At 39.8% G+C, this 12,110-nt stretch overlaps 1 protein-coding gene across 1 annotated transcript; it reads right to left on the reverse strand.

Annotated features, from left to right (window-relative positions):
• Positions 1 to 373: 373 nt before the first annotated feature.
• On the reverse strand, positions 374 to 11,247 carry LOC139664324 (secretory carrier-associated membrane protein 2-like; the record flags this gene model as incomplete). Its single annotated transcript, XM_071543112.1, has 5 exons — positions 11,107 to 11,247; positions 4,616 to 4,693; positions 3,785 to 3,871; positions 2,045 to 2,156; positions 374 to 502 (listed from the first exon to the last, which is right to left on the reverse strand). Coding segments are annotated over exons 1-5 (463 nt in total), but the record flags the coding sequence as incomplete, so codon positions are not given.
• Between the last annotated feature and the right edge of the window lie 863 nt (positions 11,248 to 12,110).

The following is a 12,110-nucleotide window of genomic DNA, read 5'->3' on the forward strand; positions in this document are numbered from 1 at the left end:
AAGCACCAATAGTCATCCCTACAGTACTGTCGCAATATCGATATCGAGGTATTTGGTCAAAAATATTGTGATATTTGATTTTGTCCATATCGCCCAGCCCTACTTACAACTGAACATTTAGCCCACTTCTAGAAAATACCGAGATATATATCGTGTATCGCCATTCAGCCTAAAAATACCGAGATTTGATTTTTGGTCCATATCGCCCAGCCCTACCTGGCACATACATTCACACCCAACATCTGACTATAAACATCCACGGGCAGAACACCATCTAAGTGTGCTTACTTAAACATACACAGCCAAAGTTAGTGCTTATTCATCCACAGGCAGTGATTTCTTTGCAGCTAGTACATGATCTTAGTGCACTTACACATCCAGAGATAGTACATCATCTTGCAGACCCTCTGGTACTCCAGGGGGATTTCCTCAGAGAAGTCCTGGTAGAAACATGGCTTGATGGGGAAGCTCTTGGGAAGTGGAGGCCAGTTGTTCTCTTTGCCTGTCGAAACAGAGACAACAGAGACAACAGCAACCCCGTTAGCTGAAGAGCTCATTTCCAAAACGAGATATCCACCACTTCAGAAAAGCGACAACAATTCTGGCAAAATTATTGTGGATAATAGGAAAACTCGTGATTGAATGTTACTGAAGTTATCAGCTAGTTTAACTTTATCTTGTCTTTGAACAGTTTCTCAAGAGGGGATCAAAACTGCATTCATCAAGAGTGTGGGAGTCGACACAGCACTCCTACTCTGGCAGGCTTAATAATAACTGATCTGATTTCTCACACATTACCATTCAGAAATATTACATTGAGGGGAACATAGAGAAATATATAGTGTGCCCTTTTTCCTCAGCTGCACCTTATTTAATAAAAGATGTTAGAAGCAATTTAGTCTACAGACTATTCTTTCTTCATTCTTTCTTTTGAGAGGGAACCACTGCTACAAATCTTGAAATATATACTATGCAATATAAAAATACAAGTAGGCTTTCAGCTAGACATGAATGGTAGATTTTCCATGCTGCAGGTTAAATACTGTTCGCTTCAAAACAGCGCAAACTCAACTGTAGCCAATTTTAGATATGCTATCTTGTGTAAGAGATATATTCAAGGAGGTCAAGTACTATATATACTGACAATAATGGACTACCTATACAGCATTGCTTGCACAGTGCATGTGTCTTCCTAATATAATATGTTCTGATTATGAGAGCTTTCAAGTTTCACATGTGCCTACATATTGTCAGGTTTTCTCTACATATGGTTCCTCCATCCTCCAAAAGTTTTATTTATTTATTTTATTTAACCTTTATTTATCCAGGTTAGCCTCATTTGAGATTAAGAACCTCCTTTTCAAGAGGGACCTGGCCAAGAAAAGTATGCATCGTGTCTGCATACTTTTGTCCATGTTGTGTAAATGGAGGTGTGACATATAGTTTTTCCAGCGCATGTCTTCATGTCTACACACTACTGTACATACCCAGCAAACATTTTGATGTTGAACAGACACTGACACGGGCTGCACCAATGCTGAAAACTCGTATACATAAATACAGCAGCAAAATAGAAGTTGAGGTTTCTTGCTGATATTGGTTCAAAAAAGTTTCCAATGGTGTTTTAATATAATTTTTTACTGTGCCATAATATTATATTGTGAAAACATTTGGATTGACGTTGAACTTGGCCACCTCCTGCATGTCGCTGTCTGTAAAATGCTTGCTTGGTATACAGTATATGGCCCCCTGTAGACCGGTTAACATGAACACAAGCACTTTTTTGGCACAGTCTGTATATAGGCTGTAATATTTCCACATAGTGACTCTCTCATACTCTCATATTCCTGTCTTTCTCAGTATGTTGTGCTGCTACTGATACTACAGCAGCTATTTTGGATCCTGTGAATGCTGGAATCCATCATACTAGAGGAGAGGAGAGGAGAGGCTCTGTCACATGGACACAACAACAAATACTGTAGACAAATGTGAGCCAGCAGCAGCACAGATCAGTCATTGTAAAGAAGGGAGTGTTTCTACAGACCTCCGGGGCCTCTGCTGTGCAGCTCCTGCTCTCTGCGCTCCAGCTCAGCAGCTTTCCTCTCCAGCTCCTCCTGCTGCCTCAGCAGGTTGGCCTGGGCTGCAGCTGCTGTCGCCTGAACAGGGAGAGGCACAAACACTTTATTCACCAAGTGTAAAGAACGTACCGGAATTTGTCTTGGTGAAATTGGTGCAGAGAGATAGACAACTGTCAGACTTTCACAGTACTGACACATGGGCACAGGGACAACAGGACCTAACATTCAGTGCAAGGAGACAGCGAAAGATGTATGATAAATATACAAATCAGCTGACATATATGATCAATATCCACCAGTCACTATGACTGGGAATTACGTGAGAGGCTACATGTAGAGGAGTCAACAGCCATTCTGAGCGTGTTCAAAAATGCATATCTGCATGTTTCAAAGTCCATGATATGAAAGGACAAAAATGTATATTTATGATCTTCACATTTTGATTTGCTGTCAGACTTGACAGAAAAACGGAGCACATGGTTAAACTGTGGGCCATTCATGAATATTTATGAGGTTACCAGTGGACCGAGGAGGACTCATTATAATGTTGTGTAAACTGAGAAGACGTTGCTTGCGTAGCCACCTAGCATCCTCAAGTAACACATTTAACCCCTCGCTATCTGAGAAGAGACTACAGCGAGGCAGAACGCATGGCTCGCTCTACAGTCACGCCTAGCTTATATAGCACTGCTGATCTTTACCGCAAATAATTTGATAGATCATTATCAGGTTTGGGGATGGGTGCACTTTTTTTTCCAGATCATATCGACAAAGCTCTGGTTTCTGGTACCGGAGGTGAAATGAAGACTTCCTGTATACGTTAGATCTCACTGTATTCACTACTCTTATGTCTAAAAAAAACAAGTAAACATGTCATCCCCCACGAATGATGCAGGCACCCCTTGGGCCAATCAGAAACAAGATGAATCATCCCTTCAAGTTTAGTCAAAATTGGACCGGGTAACATTTGAGTTGAACATTTTGACCTCCACCTATAGCACCCCATAGACCTTTCTCAGCAGCATGGCTGACGTTCTTCCACAGGGAACAGATCGGTTCTCACCATTGCCAGCAATGTTAAAAAGCGAACTTTCTGTCTGTGATCACTGATTTTGTGTTTCAATATAGTGTATAACACAATACAGGTGTTGTTACTGACATGCCTTTCTGTTTCTGTTGTCAGACTGCAACACTATAAAAAAGTGATGTGATCAAGGGTCACAAAATGCTAACAGCACAGAAATTACCGTTAGCCTTTATTAGCCAGTTAGCATTTTGTGACCCCCCATCAAATCACTTTTTTATACTCGAGCAGTTGTCTGAAACTGAAAGATATGTCAGTGACAACACCTGTATTGTGTATACTATGTTGAAACACAGAATAAGTGATCACAGACTGAGTCGGAGGAAACAGAAAGTTTGCTTTTTAACATTGCTGGCAATGGTGAGAACCGATCTGGGGAAGAACCTCAGTCATGTTTGTAAAAAAGGGCTATTAGGAGCATTGTTTTCTATCTCAGGTGGAAGTGGGAGTAAATAGATATCTAGTTAAAAGTATAAATGACGTAATTAAAAGTGAAAGTGCTACTGTCACTCAATCTACTTAAACATGGTAACTTGAGTTGCTGTAACTAGTTACTTTCCCCCACAGCAGATAAGTTACAGACTGGCACAGCGAGAGGATCCAGCAGGCTGGCATCGCTCACCTGGGGACTGGGCTCTGTAGACGGCTGTAACACCGCAGGCTGGTAGGGAGTGGTGGAGGCTGGGGTGGTGTGAGCAGCTAGGCTGTCCTGAAAAATAATACAACATAAAACAGTGATAATAAAGGTGAGGAGAGGAGGAAGAGCAGGAGGAAGAGGAGGAGGAAGAGGGGGAGGAGGAGACCAAGAAAACAAGACGGGAAAAGAAGATGAAAGGAGGAGGGGAAGAAGAAGACCAAGACAAACAAGAAGAGAAGGAAGAAGACGACCAAGAAAACCAAGACACACAAGAAAAAGAGAAAGGAGGATGAGGAGAAGACCAAGGAAACAAGAAGAGGGGAAAAGAAGAAGAAAGAGGAGGAGGGGAAGAAGAGCAAGACAAGGAAAGGCATAGAAGAATAAGACAGATAGATAAATAAGAGAATAAGAGAAGGAGAGGAAGGAGGAGGGATCAAGACCAAGAACAGGGGAGAAGAAGATGAAAGACGAGGAGGGGAAAAAGCAGACCAAGACAAACAAGAACAAGCGGAAGAAGGAAGGAGGAAGGAAGAGGAGGAGGAGGAGGAGGAGAAGAAAAAGAGGGTATAGAAGAATAAGACGAAGGAGTAGGAGAGGAAAGAGGAAAAAAGGATCAAGAGCAAGACAAACAAGAAGAAGGAGGAGGATGAGAAGGAGAAGGAGAAGAAGGCGCAGAGGGACAAGAGGAAGAAAACCAAAACCAAGAAGAAGAAGGAGAAGACAAATCTTCATATCACACTTTTCAAAGGTTTGTTACAAATTGTTCACAAAAACAATAAAACAACAAAATAGTGACGCAGACTCCAGCTGTCTTACCGTGGGATGGGCAGGGAAGGGGTTGAACTGTTCGACCGGCTCTATGTTAGAGTTGGTCACCTGGATGACAGAAGAGTCCTGGAACACAACAAAACAAAACATCACTCAGTAAATCATCATACAGCCAGCTTATCTGTATATAGATAGGCTCCCAAGTGCTGAGGTTCCAACTTTGTTTCAACAATGGCATTTCAAGTCTATTTCATTGATTACCTTTACATGGACAACAATAATCTGACTACCGGCCTCATTCTAAATAAGACAATATTCCTGTTTACATGCTATGGAGCAAAGTCTGATTAATAGGACAAAAGAGAAGTCACTGGAGCACACGGACAGTTTAAGCTTTTACTGAAGGTGCAGTTAGACTTGCAAATACAATCCTGAGCATGGTGACAGTTTCAGCCTCTGGACTTGTTTTTTCTTGTGTCAGTCATCTTTTTTTGTAAACAGGTTTGCAACCGCTGGAAAGTGGAGCATGTGTTGTCAAGCAGTTGAATTGCCGCTTGTGTCTCAAAAAGCTGTGAATACTCCGATAGTCATAGTTCAATTAAGGTGTAGGTCTATAAAATGCTGACTATGACCTTATTCGAGTTGAGGTAATCAGAAAACGCTGTTGACATGGCAATTTCTTATTCAGACTATTGTATTAATCGAGTTCATATTAGATTAGTAGTCATTGTTCAATATTGGAGCTTGTCTTTTGTGGTTGAAAATGTCTCTTGTCACTTGGCTAGAACCAAGACTAGTAGAGATGCAGCGTTTTGTCTGAAGACTCTTGGGGTCACGGGAGATTGAACCTTGACCTTCCAGTTACAGGACGGTCTCTCTGACCACTCGGCCTGAGGAGGAGATTTGGTCCAAGGCTAGCAAGAGGTTCTAGCGGTCCAAACTCCTACACCACACCATCGAAGGGCATTCTACATTTTCGAATATTACTAACAATTTTTTTGTAATATTTCTAGAAGCAGAAGACAACTCTGCCTTACAAAGCTACAAAGCTAAAGGAGAGTGTCTACATAAGATTAAGACAGAGTGAAACTGAGAAAAATTACTTCATTATCTTCATCTTCATTATTTCCTGTTCTGATAAAAGTATTCGTGGTACAGAAGTGGATATTGTTTAGTAGCACCTATGGGTCTGTTTTTTGTTAAAATGAAATCTAAACTTTGAAAAACACATCTTTCTGCTGTTTACCTTTGTAGGGCAGAACTGTCCCTTGAGAACTTTAATTTCCTGAGCTGAAACATTGTGTATAAAAAAGGTAGTCTTAAAAACAACAGGCCAGACTCAGAAATTTGTGCTTTGTGCTTTGGCCGAGTCTCAGTGTAAAGTACAAAAACTTCCAGACGTTGTTGCAATAACCTCCAAGAAGGTCATGATGAATCATTACCTGAGAAGAACTCAGTTCTTAACAGGAGTTAAGGACTTAGGCAAAGAGCATTGGCAAATATTAATTGACTCTAGTGCTTTGACTCATTCAATGTGTGAAGACAAAGGAAAGGTCTGGATTGTTCTGGGAAATTCCTTCTTGGCCTGTTAATGCTGTTTTTCAGCTCGAAAAAGTTCTACAGAGGTTAATAGTGTAAAAACCATCATATAATGCAATGATTGTGTGAAATTATGTGAAATTGTGTTATAAAATACATTTTGGTCTATTCCTGTAAAGTGACTCATTTGTAAAATTCCCCGACTTTCACAGATAATTTATAAAATTCCCTGACTTTCCCTGTACTGGCAATACACAAGCACTTTAGTACTTTGCACTTTAATTCCTAAAGTTTCTTTTTAAGCCGTCGTGTTGTCAATGTCAAATGTATAGTCAGATGTCTTTTTTATGTCTTTAAGATGTCTTTATGTGAGGCAACTGTCTAGCATCGTGTCAAACACTCATGTGTTGTGATGTTTTTGTGATGTTTTAGTAGCACTGTGCCCAAGACAAATTTCCCCTCTGGGACAATAAAGTTTAGTCTAATCTACTGTCCGGAATACAAACATTTCATGATATTCCAGAAATGTCATGACCAGTGGGAAAATGTAGGCCTAATTATTTTACATATCTATATCTGAGTATTTTTTCAAGGCTAGGTTTAAGAGGTAAATATTTAAAGTTTTGTAAGACAGCATTACACTACAGTTTCCATATATCATTGCATCTACTCTGTTGTTTCCAATGGGAGGGCAGCAAAGGGAATCTTATGAGTTGAGAGACTTGACTCTGCTTAATAGAACCCGCCTTGATACCACAGAAACAGCAATGTTGACACAACTGAAACACAAGTCACCATATAGCCTATGAGTCATGCTTACAAAAGGCTGACCCTTCCAGTATTTAGGTCGATTTCTCCTTTAAAGGTGACGAGGCATGAGAAAAGGAGTTCACTACCAGAACGTCACATGATAGCACAATACGTCACTCACTCTTAACCTCTCCACTCTTCATGTGACTCAAAATGTGACCTCGCCGCCTATTACTCATCAGCTCTCGACACACCTGTAAGCATTCCCACCAGGAAAGAGACGGCTATGAAGAGTTTCACTTTAGGAGAAACAAAAACAGAGGTTCACTGCTCAGTAGCTCAAAAATACAATGGATCACATCCTCTAAAAAGTTTTGTAAGGATAGTCGTGAGATAGACAATACCTGGTAACACTTTACAATAAGGGTCACTAAGTTAAGGGTTAGTTAATGCTTAATAAGCATTAAATAACCCTTAATTAACAGTTAACTAATGTGTCTGGTAATCATTTACTAATGGTGTTCATGTTAACTAAGGTATTAATGTATACATTATTTAATAGTCATCTTTATTAAACTATTAAATAATATAAATTAATACCTTAGTTAACATGAACACCATTAGTAAATTACACATTAGTTAACTGTTATTTAAGGGTTAGTTAATGCTTATTAAGCATTAACTAACCCTTAACTTAGTGACCCTTATTGTAAATTGTTACCCAGTACCTTCCATAATATTCAATAGTGCCTTCTGACAGCAATCATCTTGCTAGAGCAGGTTTTAAATGGCAGATATCTCATTTTAGAAGGAAGTCTTTGTAGATCGTCACCAACTATGGAGATATTCAAATTAGCCTGAAATGCAAAATGTGTTTACGGCGCATTGTGAAAGCGGAAACAAAACATTCTGCTGAATTGCAACCGAAGCGCTGCTTGTATCTTTTGATGACACAGCAGCATAGACAGCAATGGATGAAGAATATGTCTATTCATAACAACAAGCAAAACGACAAGCCTCTCTGAAATAAGCACAGGGTGGAGACAAGCCAAGGTAAGACATCAACACCGAGGGAGTGTGGAGACACACAGCGTGTTAATCACACTGTCTACTCTCCAAACTGATGGTAAGGGCCTATATTACCGTAGTCAGGCTTCCTGCACTGACCTAGGATCACTTCTCCTGGCAATCCTAGTAATTATAACCTGAGTGTAAAATCAGACTCAGGATCAGCATAGCTTGATGTACCGACCCAGACAGTCAATTGTACCAGGAAACAGGACTTGCTGTGACAATCATTAATCGTCTAGATGTGGGTGGTGCACCTATTTCATAACTGCAGTTGGATATTGCTACTACATGGACTTAAGCCACTCTTCACCTTGCTTACACAGCTCTACAGTGCTACAATTTCAGAAGCACATGCTCCTGAAAATACATTCATGCTACCTGTCGGTAATTGGAAAAAAGGCTTCGAGAGTTTTCAGAGTCAGGATAGTATTTACAGTATTCAGTATTTACAATTATTTTTTAGATATTATCCTCCTGAATTTCTTGAAATTTTTTAGCAACACATTTGTTCCTTTGTATAAATGTCACCACAGAGCCGTGGCATGCAGTGAAGTGACCTGCACTGCAGTCCGGACGTCATATTCCAGCTGCTGGGAAGCTATTTATTCAGCCACTTCCACACCCAGCAGACAAACAGTGTTCTCCAGTGAGTGACGTCAGGGCCATTGTGCACCTGATATAATACAGCATGTTGCTGCACCACTGAGAAAATGGCAACATTATAAAACGGGCACTAAAATGACAAAAGAATCATTTTTACAGTCATAACTCGCTGCAGATGCTGAATGCTGATATGTAAAATGATATGAATACTTTACTACCATGTGTTTTGTACTGTATGTGAGGTCTGGTTGTCCTTGAACCATGAATGTCAGTGTAGCATGTTCTGTGATACCATGCAAGCTGCCAATATCTCAATGTCTCTGCACCAGTGCTGCCAAGACAAATTCCTGTGCATGTATTGTCACAAACAAATAAAGCAATCCTGATTTCAAAATGTTTCCAACAACAGGTGTGTTGTAGATAACAGGGAGGGATTTTTATGGTTTACCGGCCTAACTCAGTGCTGTAACCTAGATTAACCCTTATCTTGTACGGTCTTGAAAGGCACTATAACCTGTGTGTCCTAAATGCTCAGCAGGCTAAATCGCGTACCATGAACTTGCTATGTTGTGGTCTGTGGGTTAAAATCCAGTTTTAAATGGTTAAATGTTGAGTTGTGTCTATTCATCTCCATCTAGGCTACTTGTTTTCACACAAATTTCCTTATCTTTCTCCACTGCATCCTATCTAATAAATCAGAAATGACTGATAAAAAAACACACCGACTCACAGCTACTGCAGTCAGCTAGGCTAGCTTGTGGCATTACAGCAATAAGGAACAGACAAGGAGTCACATCCTTGAGAAAAAATGCACATGGAGCGTGGCAGGACTTCAACCAAACTCCACAGGGGTTCATGGGTTAGGGAGAAAAAAAAGTCAAAACAAGAAAGTTATACTTCTGATATATACAAGTTTAAAAATCAAGGTTTAGCCATGTCTGAGTTGTATATAAGAGAATGAAACATGATTAAAAAAACACCAGTGTTCAAGGAATTTTTATATACACAACTCAGCCATGCCTGGCATCAAATTTTTATACTTTTACATAGTTTAAGAACAATTTTCCGATTGTGTTTACTTCAGGAAAAGGGAGACTACTGGGGCCGTGGGATGCTAAAATCATGCCTGGGAACATGAAAATATTTAACCACAGTGAGAGACTAAAAAGGACGACTAAAAAAGGAGATAGTCCTCTTTTGTTTAAAAACCCATGTTGTGGCCTGTAGACTGCTACTTTTGTTGATCATTTCTCAAGCACCGAACATTTCCTCTAAGTTTGATGTTACAAAGAAATCTAAAAAGTAAGGGCTTTGCTCACGTGAGGTAAAAGAAGAAACGGTGGATCATGATATTCTGTGTGAAGGAGAGCTTGGCTTTAATGTATGGTTATGTTATGTAACAGGACATAATGCAGCCTGAGCCTAGTGGATGGGGTTAGCAGATGTGGTTTTGTTCAATGGAGAGAATCTGAGGAGTTTGGTCTTACACTCCTAAAATTGATGTATCCGTTTTCAACATGTCTGTGTGTCTAGTTTGAGATAAAACATAACTGTGTCACTTTAAAATAAACAAGAAAAGCAACGTTGTAACATTGTATGTGTGATCTTTCAAACTAGAAAAACGGATGTGAGGACCAGGATACGTCATTTTTGAGAACGCATTTCAAAGCAGAAAAGAGTACTACATTTTGGAAGTAGAGAGTCTTATCTTTCGTCAGTATTACATGTGGTTTTCTTTGACTTCGCCCATACCACAAGAGAGAGCCCAGAGCTGGTACATTTAACTTCAATCAGGCTTAAAAAAATATCTGTGAAACCACTTTTACGTCACTAAAGTATGATGGTATTTCCATGCGCATACAGAAACACTTGTTGCTTTAGATCAGACACTTAACAGTAAAGCAGCAATATGTGTCAGGTGGCCTGCTTCTGGACTTTTCAATATTGGCTGGCAGGTTAGTACACAGGGAGTGTGTATTTACTGGAAAGGCATGTCTCTAGGTTCAAGAAATAATCAGGCACGTAGATAATGAAGTTACACAGCTTATTATAGAGCGAATAGACTACCAGGCTGCATCCTGAGGGTTAGACATGGTCTTCATCAAGAGCAAACCAGCAGCAGCAATGGAGGTAGCTGAAAAATGGCAGTGCCTGTGGCTATAAGATAACCTATAGTCAAGTAGGCTAAGGTCATATCAAATTATGTCCAAAGTGTTAGGAGTCCACACAGTGATTTGGAGTCGTTTACAAAGAAAAATAAATTGTTTTAATGTGGCCGAAAAGGGTTTGACACAGATTCCTAGCTGGCAACATTTTAACTTCCTGCAACTGAGCTAGCTTGATAACCCCGCCCTCGTTTACCGACGAAGCACGCCGATTGGCTGAAAGTCCGTCAATCATGCCACGTTTACCAAATGGCCACCAAGACAGCAGAAGAAGATCCCTCCCCGACATCCACCCAACAAGTTTCCTGGCGTGCTAACTGCCTTTCAGCGAATGATAAGTCAGCAACGGCTTGACTGAAACTTACCCAACTAGGCTGCTGTTGTGAAGGAAGTCAAAAAAGACACACTTACATGGAAAGGGTTGTCGTTGGCTGGATCTGCGAAGGGGTTGCTATCAAATCCCGACATTTTGAAACCGCTGTAGGCTGATCTGTCTCCTCTAAACGGGGAATAAACAATACACTTCTCAGTCGCTTCTGTTGCCTCTCCTGTCCACTTCCTCGAATAAAGTTTACAGCGCAGGCGCACTTCGACAACGGTGTCTACGTCACTTGACACTTTGAAATGGTTCACGAGGTAAAGCGCGCCACCTGTGGATTTGTGCGAATATTACAAATTGCATGCTAATTGCTTGTGTAAAATGCTCCTGTAAAAAGCTTTTAAAGAACGTGAACGATCAATAAATCATAACTAATAATCATTATATTAAAATAATGAATGATAGTCTTCTGCCAGGTTGCTAAGTGACACATAAGTACCAGTGTGTGGTGATTTTCCATTCACATTAAAACAGTTATTTGGTTACAGGTGTGTGTTCATGTGTTATCGGTTACATAATGAGTTTCTCACCCAAAAATGCAATATATCTATCTCCTAAAATATGTTCCCACGTGAAATTCATCAGTCAATACTTCCAAAAACACAGATGATTATACCCCCAATAACACTGTCATTATGTGAGAAAAGATCTAAAGATGACCCATAGCTTTAATAAAAATCCTTTACTCTCATGCTGAGAATCATTCTGTGATCATTATCCAAATAGTGGATATAATTTTGGAATGGAAAACTCCTCAATTTATCTCTACTGTTTCCATCTTTCCATTATTTTATTGATTTTTACACGATCGATTAAAAAGCGGAATAATTTCGTAGCCTATTAGACTGAACTATTCCCGTGGGAGCGACTTAGATATGAATGAATATGAATATGAATATTATATGATATGAATAGTGTCTGAGTTTATAGTAACTTCGTACTTTACGTTTTTTTTTTTTTTTTTTTTTACATAGCTTATATATTTTTACCTATAGTGTGATTCCTATGGTTTTGCTGTGATAATTGATTCAAGTTA

Source organism: Centroberyx affinis, unplaced genomic scaffold, assembly GCF_046629955.1.
Source record: "Centroberyx affinis isolate AG114_WGS23_722 - 3 ecotype Tasmania unplaced genomic scaffold, CSIRO-AGI_Caff_v1 ptg004226l_1, whole genome shotgun sequence".
Lineage (NCBI taxonomy): Eukaryota > Metazoa > Chordata > Actinopteri > Beryciformes > Berycidae > Centroberyx > Centroberyx affinis.